The following is an 18,517-nucleotide window of genomic DNA, read 5'->3' on the forward strand; positions in this document are numbered from 1 at the left end:
CAGGACTCCAATTTCAAGGTTCTTCCCGGAGACCAGTTTTGCTTCTTGTGTGAGGCTCTGCTCACTGAGGTACGAAGCCCTGAGACACGAAGTTTGCAGTAGGAAGCCAGTATTTTCCAAAGAATTTGACATTACCAGACTTCATGAATTTCTAATTAAAAGCTTTCCAGTTTATAAATTTCTAGTTTAAAGCTTACTTTCTCCTCCCAAAAAAGGCCAAAAAAAAGTAGAGATTTTCAGAGAGAGAGAAAAAATAGAAGTAAACTGAAAGATACTGTTAAAGAATAAATTCAAGCCAGAAATATCTATAAATATAAGACTTTTTTCATCCTCATTGAAGAATAACTGATATTCACTGAGTTCCTTCAAAGCAATGGTATATAATTTATATGTAGTTTCTACAATCAGGAAAAGCAGCCATGGTATTCTCATTTTATAGGGTCTGACAGGTCACGTAACTTGTTCAGGCACACAGTTGGTCAATGGGGAAGCTGGGCTTTGAGCCGGGTCTGTGGGATGATACACTTCATGCTCTTTGCACTCTACCATGCAGCTGATGAGAGGTATAGTAAATCAGCAGCCTTTGGGAGTTGGGTGTTTTTCGAGCTTCATCAGGGAAAGGATGAAAATGCCTAGTGAATTTGGTCTACTTTATGTTTCCCCTTCAGCAAAATAAACAAACGATCATAACCCAATCAGCCACCAAACAAATGCACAAACACACTCCACTGAGTTTGAAGCCCTGGGAGAATAGCAGCCATTAATGCTGACATTGCTGCTCAAAACCCAGTTCAACTCAGCAATGTTTCAACTCACCAATGGGCATAACTTCTTTAATGCATCCAAATTGTTCATGAATGAGCAAGGGGGAGCTGTAGTAACGCCGAAACCCTTTTGGCTGGAGAGAGAATGAGAAAGAGACAGGCCTAACATCACTGATGAGATGGAGGAAAGCACACAAAAGCTCTAAAAATGAAACCAGTTGGTTTCTCCAGGGACACCTCCCTATCTCCTTTTAAAATGCTGACTTGTCCTATAATTCATCCTTGGAGGCGGGAGGTACAGGTGCCAGTAAGCAAGCTACACTCCATGCAGAAAGCAAGCCCTCAGCCTTGCCCTTCCCTGTCCTGTTTCTCCTCCTTCTACAGCCCGCTGCAGCCTCCCGTGTGTCTGGGCTCCTCATTATCTCCCAGGATACAAATGGACTGGCATGCATTTATTTCACTACAGCTTATTATTGTGGTTTATTAAAATCATAAAAGGCCGGGGCATGGGAAAGCAGACCTCAGAGGTAGGCCTAAAGGCACTTCTATGTCTGATTAGCTCCACCCAGAATCATTTGCTTTGTGTTCTAAATTTCATTCTGTTTTTCTGACCTCTCATCCATGGTCTTTGCCTTGGCTTGTGGAAATCACCATTGGAGGAGGAAGGGAACAAGTGAGGCAGGGGTTTTAGAGAAGAGGACATTGCCATCAGAGTAAAGAGATGAACTCTCTAAGCATCTCAATTTACCATATCCCAGTGTTGGGAAGAAACTTAGTTGCCCAGCCCCTATTAGAATTAGAGAATCCTCTCCAATGTTCTTGGTAAGTTGTATCTTCCTTGAACACTGTCAGTGATGGGAGGTCGGAGGGTAGGAGGAGCTCTCACTTACCCCGGAGGCAGGTCTTTGGTGACATTACCTCTCATTGTTAAGACTTGGTACCTACTGATCCTTGATCTTTGCCCTGGAGCCACCATGGACAAAAAAATTCCTCTTCCTTGTGAGAGGTCTCACATTTTTTTAAAGACAGCTATCCTGCCCTAAGTACTTCTAGGGTAGACATTCTTGGTCCCTTCTACAATTCTTTGGCTATCTTAATTTCAAATATCCTCAAAAGTGCTCTTTTTATCAATGTGTGGCACCAGTACTAAAGCCCACACTCCTAAAATGGTATGATCAGCCCAGAATAGGCCAGGACTATCCAACCTCCCTTGGTTTGGCCACCTTGATCTGTGAAAGTGGAAAAGAGTTTTATTATTCTCTCCATTTTTGGGGGGGGGGTGGTGGTGGTGGTTAATCTCTATCCCATTCTCGACACCCAGTGAGCTGTCAGTCCATTAAGCACTAGGGTGACCAACCATCCTAGTTTGCATAGGGCTAAGGGGGTTCCTGGGATGATGACTTTCACTTTTAAAACCTGGACAGTTCCAGGGTGTGGCACTTCCTGTGCTAAAACTGAGAAAGTTTCAACCCAGAACAAGTTGGTCACCCTATTTAAGGACACTGAGTCCTTTTCACATGTGGGGCATTCATCTTTTAAGTTGACAAAGCTCCTCCTCTTCTCTGTCATTATGCCAACTAGGAAGCCAAGTTGGCCAGCTAGGGATTCTGGGGCGACTTTCCTAGTGTCCACTTCTCAGGGCGCTGCAGGAAAGGAGTTTAGATGAAGTAATCCCATCAGGGCATACAGGTGCCCTGTGCAGGGGGTTTTGGGGCTCACTCCTTGCACAAGCTCTTACCAGCTTGCCCATGCACCGCTGGGATGCCAGGCCGTCCATGCACTTGTGGTGGATGCTCATCTTACAGGCCTTGCAGCGCAGTCCGTGCTTAGCGTTTGTTCCTGTCAGATATACGGTGAGCTTTGGTTAGGATATAACCAACCATTTCTTGGTGACTAGTATGAAATCCCTGAAAAAGTTGCTATTCCCACAATCCAGGTACTTCTTCCCTGTGACTTTTGTATAAGCTTTCAAAGTGGACAAAATATTATAGTAGATTCTTTTACCTTCTCCCACATTTTCTACCTAAGGTATCAGCTCTGGTTTTCCCCTGGATCCTTCCAATTCATTACTGCAGGAAATCTCAGCCTCCTCCACTTTCATGGTTCTCTCAATTCAAACTAGCAAATTCCACTTCCTTTGCTCTTCATATAGGTCACCCCTTTCTGCTCTTCTATATGTCTTGCCGAGTGGTGCAACTCCTGAAATTTTCCCCATTTTTACCTGAATTCCCATCACAGAGTCTGAGCTGTTGGACAAAGTCTCAGGAAAATGACTGATAAAGGGGGAACAGCATGGTCTTTGTGAACATGGGACTGAAGGCACTTTAAAGTAGGGGAGAGAAGGCTCAATTGGACACCAGCTCCTGCCTGGGGACAGAGGAAGAGGAAGCGGGTGGCAATGAAACCACTGCTGCAGTGAGTCACTTAGCCTCCTGGGACAAGGTGCCACAACAGGGTGAGAAGAAAGAAGGCAGAGGAGGAGAGGAGAGGCAGAGAGGCATCTCGGCAACCTCATTGCTGTGCTAAGACCCAAGGCAGCAGCACTGGAAAGGCGCTGGGAGGACAGACAAGAGGGAAGGGTATGGGAGCTTCAGGAAGATGGAAGTGGTGTTGGACACCTGCATTTATTGATTTAGAAAGTGGTTATATGGAGTCTAGGAGGGGATGTTAACATGGGATGTTTTCAGTCTCCATTTAGTCCAGAACAAGAGTATGTGGGACAATAGGTGTCATCTGCTCTGCCACATGGAAGTGAGGTGGTAGGCTCCCAAGGAGGCCTCAAACATGAGGTGCCAAAATGGACTTTACAGTTCTTAGATGACCAAACATATCAAGTATATATTAGAAAAGAGGAAGAGAGCTGGGAGATTGGGGAGAGGATTTCTTTGTACAGTTGTTGAGGCCCTATTAGGTCCATCCCTACTCCTCTAACGTAATGAGTAGGATGGCGGTGCTTTCTTTTCTCCTTAGTCCTACTGAGAGGGGTTTTGAGGAGACTATTTGGAAAGCTTGGCCTATGGCCCCTGGAGTCTGTGGGACACACAGCTGTGGCCATATTCATGCTTGGGAAAGTATAAAAGTGAGAGGTGTGGATGACCAGTGGTCCTGTCAGCTTACTGAGGAGAGACGGTTGTGTAGGCAAGGCCTGCACTTTAAAAGCTTGTCAGGAAAAGAATGTGTGAGTACTTCCTGTGGATCAGATTTGGATCATGTGGAATCCTGCCCAAGAAGAGCACTAGGAGAGGCAATGGGACTCCCTATATCTCAGTGGAGGTATAGGAATTAATATGTCCATATACCATGAGACATGATGCCACAGGTATCTCACTGTATATTACAGCTGACCATAGATGCAAAATGAGGATAGCCTAAGATATGTAAAACCCACTCTCTTCTCCACCATTGCCTCCTCATCCAAACCACCATCATCCCTTGTCTGGACCAATTCCTAACTGAACTGCCTTTATCCATTTTGCCATCTTCCATGTTTGTACAGTGACCAGAGTAATCTTTTAAAAGTATACTTGAGTCACCTCCTTCTCTTGCTTAGTCATCTTTCAGTAGGTTTTGTCTGTCTTTCTGATGTTATACAAAATGCTCACGATTTCAGCAAGACTTTGTATGATTTGGTGGGAGCCCATATTTACCTTTATCTCAGGCCACCCCCTGTTGTTTGCTATGCTCTGCCACAAGGCCTTCTTCAAGTTCTTTGAATGCACAAGCTCTTTAATTCCTTACGGTCTTTATGCATGCTGCCCCATATGCCTGGAATGCTGTTTATACCAATCTTACTTAGCTAGCTACTCCTCACCCTTCCGATCTCCTGTCATTTCTTCAATGAAGTTTTCTTGGAAACATTTACCTTCCCTTGTCTAAATTATATTTTTCCTATTATTCTTTCTGACAGCATTCTCTTGTTATCTTTCATAGCACTTATTAAAATTATTATTTATTTAAGTTTATTTTGGTCTACCTTTCCCTCTCAACTATGAACTCAATGAGGCTAAGGGCTGAGTCCGTTCATTTGCCACTGTATACCCAGCTCTGAGTATTATGCCAAATAAATATGTATTAAATAAACTAATGAACAAATCTTTCATAGTCACATAAGTATTGAAACAGTGGTGACTACTTTAGATAACAAGTGGAAGTTGATTCATTGATGGTGTAGAAATGGCATTCAAGAGCTGAAAGAGGGCTTGAAGATCATCTGTCTGTATGGCTTTATTTTACAGATGAGAAGCCTGAGAGTCCAAGAATGATTTGTTCCAGATCAGAGGAGGTCCTGCCTAGTTTCACTCTTTCACTGCTTGGCTCAAGCATTTCTTCCCCTTTTTTTGGTTGTTTAACTACATTAAGATGCACTTGGGGATAATTAGATGATGAAATGAGAGACTACAAGAACCTGACATTCAGCTGGGAAAAGCAACAGGCAAACTTCTGACTGGACAAAGACCTAAACACCCTTCAGGAGGTGTTACCTGAAAATTCCCTTCAGGAAAGCATCATTTAACACAAAGCACGTCTGCTGTTATAACCATAGAAAGTCAAAGTGACATAAACACACCATAAATTACTGGGTATGTGTACTTGTTCATAAATACTAGTTGGAAAGTCTCTTTTCCTTTTTGAGAATAACCACTTAGCTGAAAGGCTGCAATGCCTTCAAAAGACTGAACTTCAAAAGCAATTACTTATTTTTTGCTTTCAAATTAGAGAATGCTATTTGTGCCCTATGTGAGAACGTAAGTAAAAGCTTCAAAGAGAAAAGTTATTTCATTGTGTGCTGGACTCTGAAATAGCACCATTATATATTAAGGTATATTTTCCTTCAGACCTGAACACCACAATTTCAGTTTTCCTTGTCTGTTCTAATACACTCCAATGTTTGGTATGAGTCAGACCATCAGTAATTATTTGTTTTTAGGTGTTCCAATTCCTATTGTGGAAGAACAAGGTGATTGAAGAGGAAAGTGTGTATTCTGTGGCTCAGAGAATAGTTCAAAGGAATAATTCACATCACAGCAGTGTTGTTAGTTACTGTGGCAAGCTATGGGGGAGCTATGGTCTTACTTCTTCTATTACTAGTGACCTCCTTCTCAAAGGCATCACTTAATGTGACCCTTATGCCTCAACAGAGTGGGAAAAACATGATTTTAAATTTTAATCTGTCTTGTGCTGGCTCTTTAAACTTAAGAACAATACTAACATTCCTGGATCCTTACCTGTCCCACCATCAAACGGGAATAGTACTAACTACTCTCAGGGTTTCTAATAGTAATAGTGTCAAAATATATACAAAGGGGTCTGCATGGGTTTAAATACTTGGAAATATAAAGATGTCACTGGACTTTGAGTAAAAATGGTGGACTGGCCACACTGGTTTCCCATTTATTCACATAAAAACTCCAATAAAATTATAGTCCAAGAATGAAAAAATGGTATAACCCAAATAACCAGGTTACTGGGAGAAGTTTCAAGAGTAGAAGAAAGTTCAACACGTATTTGGAAGGTAGAAAGCAATGGGAGATGTGGTGAGGAGTTTAGTAAAAGAGAAAAAGATTGGATTTCCCAATAGCGACTTGGAAACAAGAAGGCCATGCAGCTTTAAAACTGTGGAATTTCAAAATTCTGAAAGAAAAAAATAATTTCCAACCTAGAATTTTATACCTAGCCAAATCACCAACAAGTATGAAGGCAGAATAAATACATATTCAGATCTTCAGAGATTCAAAATATTTACTTTCCACATACCCTTTCTTAGAAAACTACTGAAGAACTTGATTTAGAAAGATGAGGGAGAAAATCAAGGAAGAGGCAAATATCAGACCCAGTGGACAGCAGAAGGACTGACACAGAGGAGAGGGAAATGACACGCCCAAATGACGCCTCTGCAATAGCCCTAGATAGGAGCTGCAAGATGAAGGAAAGCAGCAGACTTGGGGAAAAATGGAACTTAAAAGTTTATCAATGCTTTTGAGGTTTGGATTTTATAATAGATATAACATTTGACAGATATATGGGAGCATTTGAAAAAAACAATTATAGGCGCATGAAAAGTTATGGAAATGAGGAAGGCAATTTCTAATTTGAGGAAATATAAAACCTGTGTAAGGAAAGAAATGTAATCATAGTGTGATACTTGAACCAGAAGTTAGCAATAGTCACAATAGTGTATAAATTGGTCACCTAGTTAGCACAAAATTATGATAAAATTACTTGGGAAGATGAAAGCAAGGGAGCAAAGATGGTCATATAATTCTTTGGTAAAGGTGAGAGCAAAAAAAAAGGGAACAAGCAAGGGGTATTGGAGGTGCAAGAGATGAATCCTCATCTTCTATAGCAAGAAGCTGAAAAATGTTTGATTAATCAATACGTAGTAGGAGAAGCACAGCATTTAGAAATAGTGAAATAAATGTCAGAAGAAACAAAGAGGATGAAAGTGGTTGCCTTTCTGAAGCAAGGCAGTATCCATTGTAGTATTTTCAGTACCATTGACACCATCTTTAAACTATTCTCATGTTGAACTGTCAAAAAAAGTGCATAAAAAATGAAGTTGCTGAAAACTGGGTCAGGTCAGCGCTTTGAAACAATGTGGTCTTTGGTATGTGGAGATGTAGGGAAAACATGGGGCCAGCACATCACATAAGCCATCAGTTCTTTTCTGGGATTTGCACCTCTGGGATAAGTCTAAGATAGCTTTATGAGGTACAGTTGAAAATTGCTAAGAATGTTAGTTATGATATTCAAATAGAGTTTGGAACGGATCAATGCAAGCCAATACAACACTGATTAACTGTCAGGCACTGGGCTGTTTTATGAGCATGGTATCATTTACCACTATGGATAAGTGACCTGTCCACAGAAAACCAAGTATTGCGGCTCTAACGAATGAAGAGGTCTATACATAGATGAGGGGAGAAAATATTGAAGGAATTTTTCTCAATGCAGATGGCTGAATCGACTGAACTGGGTGACAGGCTCTTTTTTTTTTTTTTAAATGAAATTGATTACATATATATCTGTAAAACAGTTGGGCAGACTCATTTTGATAGGATTTTGCCATCGAGGCTTTGCTTAATGCTTAGTCAAATTTCATATCGTCTCAGAGTTAAGGATAAAACAATGGTTTACAATTGAAATCACTTATGTATAAAAATAATATGAAGAATAAATAAAAAATAAACTTGCCTAAGAAAAGAAATGTAATCATAGTATGGCACTTAAATCAGCAGGGAACAATGGTTATAATTGTTACTAATAATTAGTTTGCTTCTAGATTGTACAACTATAGAATTACGCCCGCAACTTATTTGATTAAAATTAATGTAAATTAGAAAATAAAAAAGACTTTTTACTATGGTTTGGGAAAAAAACTTAAAAAATATAGAACTATATATATAAAAATAAGAATATAAATATATTCATAAATATTTCTTGGAGTACATAAAATATCTATAAATGATTCAAAGGTAAACACAGGTAAGATAGGCCAAAGACTCTCCAGGCCCGTGTTCTAGGTTTAGCTACTGGATTCCCCTCAACCTCCAGTGGTAAACCCATGGCTGGGAGAGGAAACTGCAAGGGATGCCTGCATCAAGAGTGGCAGAGCCTAGGGGCTGGCCTGGTGGCTCAGCAGTTAAGTTCGCACATTCTGCTCCTGTGGCCCGGGGTTTGCCAGTTTGGATCCCGGGTGCGGACGTATGCACTGCTTGTCAAGCCATGCTGTGGCAGGCGTCCCACATATAAAGTAGAGGAAGATGAGTATGGATGTTAGCTCAGGGCCAGTCTTCCTCAGCAAAAAGAGGAGGATTGGTGGCTGAGATATTAGCTCAGGGCTAATCCTCCTTAAAAAAAAAAAAAAAGAGTGGCTGATTCTAGAGAGGGCTAGAAGCCCATGTCACAGAAGGGTCTCAAAGCTAGAGAGATGAGAGCAAAAGCAGTGGGTGAATTTTTGGTCCCTGGGTAGACCAGAGGCATTAAAGGGCTAGGGACTCTGCAAATAGTAGTAAAGATGGCAGAGTTACTATTTTTAAACTAAAGGCTATAACAAAAGCTCTAGTGGATAATAAAAACAGGCATTATAATGCAACTAGCATTATTCACAGGGTGTTTACCCTTGAATACACACTAACACAAGGAATGAAACAGAGTCACGTGGGAATCAGTTGAGAAGCCCTCCGTGATGCAACTTCTGCCTTCTTTCCTTGCTTCATTTTCAACATGCTCCACCTTGGTCTCCTCCTTTCTTTTACCAGATCAGTTGCGGTTCCTGGCAAGGGTAGCTGGATCAGGCCTCTCGAGGGTTGCTCACACTGTCCTGCTGCCTCTCTTGTTCAACTGCTAAACAGCCTCTCATCTTCTTGTATCCCCTAAGAGTGTTTTCCAAGGCCACTTGCACATACAGCCTCCCTCCTTCTACAACTATAGGACCTGCCACTCTCTGTTCTCTCACCCTTCCCTGAGAATCTATCACAACAGACCCTTGACATGGAACACTGGTTTATTCCCCTCTGGAACCTCTGTGGCCAGGAAAGTCCTTGGCACAAACTATGTTACTGTCCATCAGGAGTGATCAACCTGCCCCGGCCTGGGCCAGAGAAGTGCCCAAGGTAAGAATGCTGAGGCTCATACTATGGAAAGAGCTAGATTTCTTTTTGTGACTTCCTGACTCCTGAGGGCTTGTCTGAGCACCGAGGTCTAGCCTGCCTGCAGGTCTCTGCTATATGGGTTCCCAACTGATAGGTCTTGCTTTTCATACCAATGCTCCAATGTGGCCTCATCTTGGCTCACTAGGACTCCGAACTCGCCAAGCTCCTGGCCTGCATTCCAGGTCATAGACTGTTCCATTAGATGCCTACCTGACCTAGGAAGTGGGCTGAAAGCTAATTCTGGAAATCACTCTCTCCGTCTCTCTTACTGGCTTTTCATACCCTCCTCAAAGCAGATGTTGACAACTATCTGGACCAGAATCAAGTTAGCTGCACCCCTTGACTTTTGTCATTCTGCTTGCGGACTTCTCCCAGCTACCACCTACACTGACCTCTGCTTCCTCCTGGTATGAGTTCCTGCTATGGCTCCCAGATGACCTACTATAGCTTCTGTGAATGTACGTTACCCTGACAGAGAGATGCCTCAGATTTCTAATATTGCATTTACTTCATATATATAACCCAGAAGTGTCTGCTACTCTATACCCAAACATACCTGATTATGGGAGTGCGTAAGTATAACAATTTAGCCATGGTTTCAGGTACTGACGCAATGCAAAACAACTGACCTCACACATATAAATGATGGGCTGAATGATCACACGTGGAATTTCGATTCCTGGGACAAGAATGCAGAAATTCTCTCTCTTTAGTGCCATTATTAAAAACTTGTGGCTTCAAAATCTCAATATTCACAGAAAGATTTGGAGATGCCAACATTCCATAGTGGAATTAAAAATAATACTTACAGAACATGGGATGTATTCCCATTACTTTTATTCCCTAATTCTCTTTGATGTCAAATAAGAATATGGAGACATTTCTAAGATTCTGAAGCCACATGAAGGCAGCTAAGCCAAATGGAGTCACTGTGCGTGATTCTATCCCTTCTAGTGGACAAAGGGTGATTTGAAAGAAAGATAAATGAATGGAGGACAAAATGAGTAGAACTAAGATTGAAGGAGTTTTTCAGTGAAAATACAAACACACACACATTTGAGATGAAAGAACATTGTACAGAAATCAGAAACTTGAATTCTCATTCTGATTCTACAGGAAGGAGAGAAGGCAGGAAGGAATTAAAAATTATTGAGATCTTGCGCATTGTGTTAGGCAATTTCCTGAATATTTCTTCATTTTATTAATAAATATTACCTTTTATATGCAAAACATTATTTTAACTAGAGGAGGCAGGAGTAACAGATAACTTTACTGGAAAAGAGTGAACAAATGTTGCGTTGGGTGAGTATGTAACTCTGTAGCTGTGGAGCTCAGTATTGGAACTTTCCCCTGCTGTTATTATTCCTACGTCCTGCGAGGTAGGGATTTTTGTTCTCTTTCTTTTACAGGTAGTGAACTGGGGCCCAGGGATATGCAATTCATGAAGAAGAGGCAGGAATAAGGTCCAGGACTACACAACTCGGAAGCCCAACTCTCTTGCCCTCTCCCCACTGCCTCCCACCAGCAATCTGCACATCGGCAAACCTCTACGCTGGTCTGGCCTGGATTTCTTCTGCTGAAATTGAAAAAGTAGAATTAGAAGGACATTTATGGTCCTCTCAGCTTTGACTGTCTCTGATAATGATAAAATAAAGGCACAAGTATATAATCACCGTCCATGAGGGTGGGGTTGGAGGGTTGGAGGAGAAGGAGCAAGGAGTTTCTAGGCACCAAAAGTTTTCCTAAGAAGATTCTGGGTCCATCACTGTTCCTGCCTTAATACTCTCTTTAGAAGAGGCATTCTGATCCCATTTGTGGTGGGTTACAAATAGGCTCTCATAGTTGATGAATGTGAACAGGAGTTTTCAGGATGAGCTGGCCACTGTAGAGATGTGCGTCCATGTAACAGACACGCATAAGAGATTACGGGCTCTACTGCTCCAGAGCCCAGTGCAGGCCCTTGAAAACATGCAGAGAGAAACCGTGGGAAATAAAGAGTCCTTCCCATGGCAGACTTTATTCCCAAACCCTCTAAGCTGGTGATTACTTACATGATTAATAATGCATTAGGAGTCAATTCTGCAAACACATTAGCCAATATAAGTGTACTCTGCTGTTTCTAGGTCTGTATGCACTTATTGAGGGACTTATTTTTTGTTTTGAAAATGACACTGATGTCATAAGTGCCCTTAATAAAAACAGTGTTCTCCTCTTGGTTGACACTTTTAAAAGGAAGAGAGGAGCCAGGGTAGAGAAGTACAAATGTAAGAATACAAAAGTACAAAAGTATGATAACTATTAAAGCTTCTATGCATAATTTGTATTATATTTGTATATTCATATCTGGATATGTATGTATGTACATGAATACATAATATATAAGATAAACAAAGATATCATGGTGGGGTGGAAAAGTTGTGCCTAAGGCATCAAATTTTAGATAGTAGTCCTTAGCTCTGAGATCTTGGACAAGGCTCTTGATCCCTGAGCCTCAGTCTCCCCATCTGAGAAGGGGCGTCATGATCATAAATTGGGAATATCAAGGGGCCCTCTCTTTGGTAAGTATAACTCACCATGCCAAAGTAAGTGGTGATCTGGCTAGAAGGTGCATCACCTGCAACAGTGAATAGTGACTTTCCCTGAGGTTCTGATTTCCAGATTCCTTAAGGCTGAACTGGACATTCCAAATTTAGGATTTGATCATGTGTGACCCAGATAGAGCATAGTCTAACTACATCATTCTACTCTCCAGTGTGTACTACACCCAAACCCCTCCCTTATAGCTCAGTTTACAAACAAGCAAGTTGATCCTTGCTTTGTAAAACTTTGCTCAAATACTTGGAAGATTCACAGTGAGTTAACATCTGTGCCAATCTTCCTCTACTTTGTACGCGGGATGCCTCCACAGCATGGCTGGTGAGCGGAGTAGGTCTGCACCCAGGATCTGAACCTGCGAACCTGGGACTCCGGAAGTGGAGTGCACAGAATTTAACCACTCAGCCATGGGGCTGGCCCCCAAATCTATTAATATTTTTATTTAAATAATACTTAAACATTTATATATAATAATAATGTATAATTATATTTTGCTTATGTATTAATGTGATAAGTTAATTGTTTAAGGACCTCTAACAACCTGAAGCAGACCAAATTGCTAAAAGTTTTAAGAGCCATGGCCAAACAGAGAGAATTAGAAGTACTGGTTAAAGCATGCATGAGCTGTCAGTGTGCACAAAATCGACCCCTCAGCTTTCTAGGAATACGTCTACAGTGCAAAGGTGGGTCTTCTTCTGGAGAGATCTCCCAGGGATCTGAATCAAAGGGCTACACTGGGAAAGGATTGACAGTGAGGAGAGAATATTTAATAAAACAGCACAACGAAAAAAACAAACCAAAAACGAACGAGTACACACTCTCATTCACGTTATAGAAAAATGGGCAACTGAGACATCACATTTCACATTTCAGATCAGACTAGGATTTGGGAAGCTTCGGCAAGGATACTGGACAAGCTGTCAGAACTGAGAATGGCAGTTCTACAGACATTGGTGGGTCCCTCCCTGGCCCTCATTCACTACTTTGATTTTAAGGAAATGGGCGAGAAAGAAGAGGCTGAGGGCTGGAGAGAACTGTGGAGGTTAGCTTTCTCTGGAGAGTACCCCCTCCGGAGGGAGAGGGGACAGAAATACTCTCCTGTCCTTCTCTCTGGTACCCATCTCTGCCACACTGAGCATGCCATTGGTGATATTTTTATGACATTCACTGCAGCACTAGAAACAATTCCTTATCATTTGGTACAGTATTTTTAACCATAGTTTGGAGGCTAATCAAGAGAAGACATAACCAGGAGGAAGGCAGATAGCTCCCAATGTCTTCTTTGAAAAACACCTATATTCAAAGACTCTGGAGATTTTGACAGAAGAGTAGAGGATCTCTCCAGAAGAAAACCCTTCACAATGCCAAGCTTGGCTGTAGAGTTAGGAGGCTATTTTTTTTCTTCTGAGGAGTTAGACTAGGGTCCCGCAAAGTTTCTCTGTAAAGGGCAAGAGAGTAAATATTTTAGGTTTTGCAGGCCACACAGTTTCTATTGCATCTAGTCAACTCTGCCATTGTAGCATGAAAACAGACATAAATAATAAGTAAACAAATGGGCATGGCTTTTAAAACTTTATTTAAAGACGCTGAAATTTGAATTCATATAATTTTCATGTGTCATGAAATATTATTCTTCTTTGGATTTTCTTTCAACAATTAAAAACTGTAAAAACAATTCTTAGCTTGTGGTTATATAAAAATAGGCAGTGGGCCAGATTTGTCCTGTGGGCCATACTTTTCCCCCCAGTATTTTTTTATTGAGGCAGAATTCACACAACGTAAAATTAACCATTTTAAAGTAAAAAATTCAGTAGCAATAGGTATGTTCACAATGTTATGCAACCACCACCTCTGTCTAGTTCCAAAATATTTTCATCACCCCAAAAGGAAACCCTGAACCCATTAGGCAATTACTTCCCATTCTTTCTTCTCCCAGTTTCTGGAAATCAGCAGTCTCCTTTCTGTCTCTATGGATTTACCTATTCTGGATATTTCATATAATTGAAATACAACATGTGACTTTTTGTGTCTAGCTTCTTTCACTTTGTATGTTTTTGAGGTTTATCCACATTGCAGCATGTATCAATATTTTGATATTTCATTTCTTTTTATGCTGAATAATTTACATATATATAATTATTCATCATTAGAAATAGCTAATAATCTAATTAGTCAGATTAATAGACATCTCATTCTGATTTAAACTATTAGTAAACGTGGGAGAGGGATACTTCCATAATATAATGAAGGATACACCTCTGAAATGAGTCTCTGTGATACTTAACAAGGAAACTTTAGAAGCTTTCTCTTGCCAGTCCACCAAAACTGCTCTCAGCAAGGATACCAGGTACCATGATCCAGCTACATCCAAAAATCTAAGTTCTTCCCACAGCTGATCTACTGGTAGCATTCGACAAGGCTGATCGTTCTCTCCTCTTTGACATATTTTCTCTCTTGGCTTCTAAGATAATGCATTTTCTTGGCTTACCTCCACCGCACTGGTCACTATTCCCAGTATCTTGGTTGGTTCCTCCTCTCCTACCCAATTTTTAAACATTAGAGGGGCAGAGGACTCAGTCCTGGGTCCTCTCCTCTTTTTTGTCCATACTTACTCCCTGGGTCATATCAGCAGATCTTATCTCTTTAAATACTATTTATATGCTGATGATGCCAATATTTATATCTCTTGCCTAGACAAGACTCTAGAACTCCAGATCTACTTAGCCACTTGACTACTTGACATTTTTCTGCTTAGTTGTCAAGTAAACATTTCAAAGTTAACACTTCTAAAACTGAATTAGTGATATTTCCCTTGACACAAACGCCAGAAACTATTCAACCTATGGTTTTCCCATCTCAGTTGATGGCAACACCATTCTTCCAGTTATTTGGACCAGAAACCTTGGAAACATCTTTGGCTCCTATTTTTCTCACACAGCTGATGTGCAAAAAATCCTGCTGGGTACTTCCTTTAAAATATATTGAGAATCTGGACACTTCCCATTTCTTCCTATTATATCTGGACATCTTACCTGAATTATTGTAATATCCTAACTTTTCTCTCTGTTTCAATCCTTGTCCCATCCACCAAAGTCTATTTTTCACATAGTAGCCAGACCAACCCTTTGCAAATATAATTAAAGTCCTCTAATTACAAAGTAAAAGCAAAAGTCCTTACAATGGCCTACAGAGTTGCACAAATCTCTGCTCCCTTTCCTCTTTGCTCCTTATTTACTCTGCTCCAGTCCCACACTGGCCACCTAGCTGTTACTTAAATGCCCCAGGCATGCTCCTGCCTTAAGTTTTTGTTCTAGTTGTTTCCTTCACTTTGAATGCTCTTTCTCCAGAGGTCTTTCACTTTCTGCAAGTCTTACTCAGATCTCATCTTCTTGACAATGCTTACCCTGACCACCGCATGCAATACTGCAACCTGTCCCCTGCCTCTCTATTCCTGATCGTTCTCACCCAGCTTTACACTGTTCTTCTTTCCATATCATTATCACCTTAGAAAATTCATCCATCCCTCTATCTATCCATTGTTTCTCAACTAAATGCCAACTCTGCAAGATCGGCAAAGATCTTTGAACAAAGATCAATGAACACATTGATGCAACCCAAGTGCTTAGAACAGAACCTGGTACAGGGGAGATACTCCATAAATATTTGTTGGATGAATTCCTATTTAAGTTCGAAAGAAGACAAAGATGGCTGATGTTACTAATACTAAGCACACAATGATAAAATAAGAAGATGACGTGTTGAAAGGATGCCAATTTTCTCCAAATAGTTCTGCAAGTTTACCAGAATTCCAGTTGAAATCTCAATGGGATTTGGGTGGGGGACTTCACAAATGATTCTAACATTAATCATGAAGAGTAAATGCTTGAGAATAGCAAAACATTTTTGAAAAAGAATCTACTATAAGCCACAATAATAATTAAACCAGAGGACTATTGGTATTGAACAAAGAAAAAAATAACCAATAAAGTGAATTGAAATCCTAAAAATATCCTTAAGTATTCTTAAGAATTTAGTGTTTGATAAAAGTGACTTTCAAATCAGCAGTGAAAAGAAGAATTATTTAACAAATATTGGTAAGTCACCCGGTAAATTCGGGGAAAACATCAGATACTTAGTACATAGCATACTCTGAAATAAAATTTGGATAGGTTAAGAAATTTATATGAAAGTTGAAACTATTAAATTAACTGAAGAAAATATAAATACTAGCTTATTTCTAAGCATGATTTATGAGAGAAAACACTTTACCAAAAGATTGATAAATTTGATTACATAAAAATATACTTCACTAGTATAAAACTGAAAAGCAGATAAATTGGGGAAAATATTTGGTTTATATAATTAAGGGTATTGTATTGCATTGCATGGGATTTATGAGCATCTCTTACAAATTAAAAAGAAAAGATAAGCCAAAGGCTATATGGTTCAAGGACAAAAATGACAGCTTATAAAAGAAATGGAATTGAAAGTTAAGCATTTAATGAATGGCGGATTTAATTAATAACCAGAGAACTGGAAGTAAAAATAGTAAGATATTCATTTTTTCCCTATCAAATGTGCAAAGATTAAAAACATAAAGACAATACTCATCAGGCTTGGATGTAAGGTAATAGGAACTCCCACACACTGGGGCTGGAAGAGGAAAATGGTACCACCACTATCAAATTAATGTGGGGGCATACATCAAAAGCTTTAAACATGTGTATAATTCTTTGATGCAGCAATTTCAACTTCAGAATTGAGTCTTAAGAAAATAAATATGTTTGCAAAGATTTAACTACAAAGACGCTTACTACAGCTTTGTAAATAGTATTGAAAAATGGAAAATAACTGAAGTATCACAAAATAAGTTCTTAGTTAATGAAAGTTTGGTTCATCCATAAACAAAATGCTTTGTGGCTACTGAGATAATTTTTTATTTAATAACGATTGACATGATATGATGTTCACAATATTATGTTAAAGTGTTAAAATTGGGGTAAAACACAAAATGTTTAGAAAACGCTCATTTAAAATGAGTATATATATGCATGCAAAAATAATCTGGTAGGGCAATGCCAAGATGTTAATAATATTTCTATTTGGGTGGTGGAATTATAAATGCTTTTTAGTTCTTGTTTTTGTTTATTAGTATTTTCTTATTTTCTATAAAGAGTACATTTTCCTCTTGTAATAAGAAATATGATATTTTGAAAGGAAGTGTTAGTATTATTATTTTTTGGTGAGGAAGATTGTCCCTGAGCTAACATCTGTGCCAAACGTCCTCTATTTTATATGTGGGTCGCTGCCACAGCATGGCTTGGTGAGCAGTCTGTAGGTCCCCGCCTGGGATCCGAACCCACGAACTCCAGACACTGAAGTGGAGCTTGCAAACTTAACCACTACACCACTGGGCTGGCCCCCAAGTGTTATTATTTTTGACAAATTATAAGAATAAAATCATGTTGAGATGAGAGGAATCACTCTGGTGCTTTTGTTTTTGGAATTACCATTGTTAGGAATTTGTGATTGCAGTTGGGAGTCCAACAGCTTAGGAAAAAAAGTGGAAGCAACTCCCCTGATCTCCCCTCACCACGACCTTGGCCTTAGGTAGCATGGAAAGCGTTGTCCTGGATGCCATGTCTTGCTGTAATCAGCACGGCCCCAGCTCCCCACATGCTCACGTGCCACGCACCCTGTGCATGTTGACACGTGCAACAGGCTTTTTTTTTTTCCTTTCCTGGAACAATGTGCATCAAGGCAGCCTTCCTCTGGGTTCCTCAGAGCACATTCTGGAGTAGAATGTCAAGTTACAGACTTCACAGATTATTCCACCTCAATTGCCTCTGGTTGACAAGGGGAAAACGTCCATCTTCCTTTATCTTTCTTCACAATTTAATGGGTAGCTTTCAATACTTTAGAGATTTCAAAGCACTTTTTTTTAATCCATGTTTTCTGAGTGGAGTTATTCAGCCTCGGCGCTAGTGACATTTGGGGTCTGATAATCCTTTGCTGTGTGTATGTGTGGCTGTCCTGTGCTTGTAAGATGGTTAGCAGCAGCCCTGGCCTCTACCCACTTGATGCCAGTAGCACCCCTCCACCTAAATTGTCACAACCAACAACATCTCTGGACACTGTCAAATGTCCCTGGGGAAACAGCTGCTAGATAAATAAAATACAGACAGCCCAGGTAAATTTTAATTTAAGATAACAAATTACTTTGTAGTATAATTTAGTATTTTTTAAATTTTTTAGTATAAGAATATCTCAAATATTGCATGGGACGATTGTGTCCCAAATATTGCCTGTGACACACTTATACTAAAAAATTATTGGTTGTTATTCTGAAATTCAAGTTGCACTGGGTGCTGTGTCTTTTTATTTGCTAAATCTTGAAACCTGACCTGGGAGGCAGAATTACCTGTGGTGGCGAACCAGGGACGGAGAGCAACAATTAGTTTCCGCCCTCTTTTATAGCTGAGCAAACTGAGGCTTGGGGAGGGGAGC

The 18,517-nt window shown here is 40.1% G+C and overlaps 1 protein-coding gene across 1 annotated transcript in view; it reads right to left on the reverse strand.

The window, feature by feature from the left end:
* The window catches only part of STAC (SH3 and cysteine rich domain), a 151,235-nt gene that overhangs the window by 54,928 nt on the left and 77,790 nt on the right, over nt 1-18,517 (reverse strand). The window contains exons 3-4 of the mRNA XM_046650575.1: nt 2,503-2,603; nt 817-898 (exon numbers count right to left, since the gene is read on the reverse strand). Of these exons, the coding sequence (XP_046506531.1) occupies nt 817-898; nt 2,503-2,603 (183 nt within the window). The remainder of the gene's footprint in view (nt 1-816; nt 899-2,502; nt 2,604-18,517) is intronic.

The sequence above is a fragment of the Equus quagga genome, chromosome 1 (assembly GCF_021613505.1).
Source record: "Equus quagga isolate Etosha38 chromosome 1, UCLA_HA_Equagga_1.0, whole genome shotgun sequence".
In the NCBI taxonomy this organism is placed as follows: Eukaryota; Metazoa; Chordata; class Mammalia; order Perissodactyla; family Equidae; genus Equus; species Equus quagga.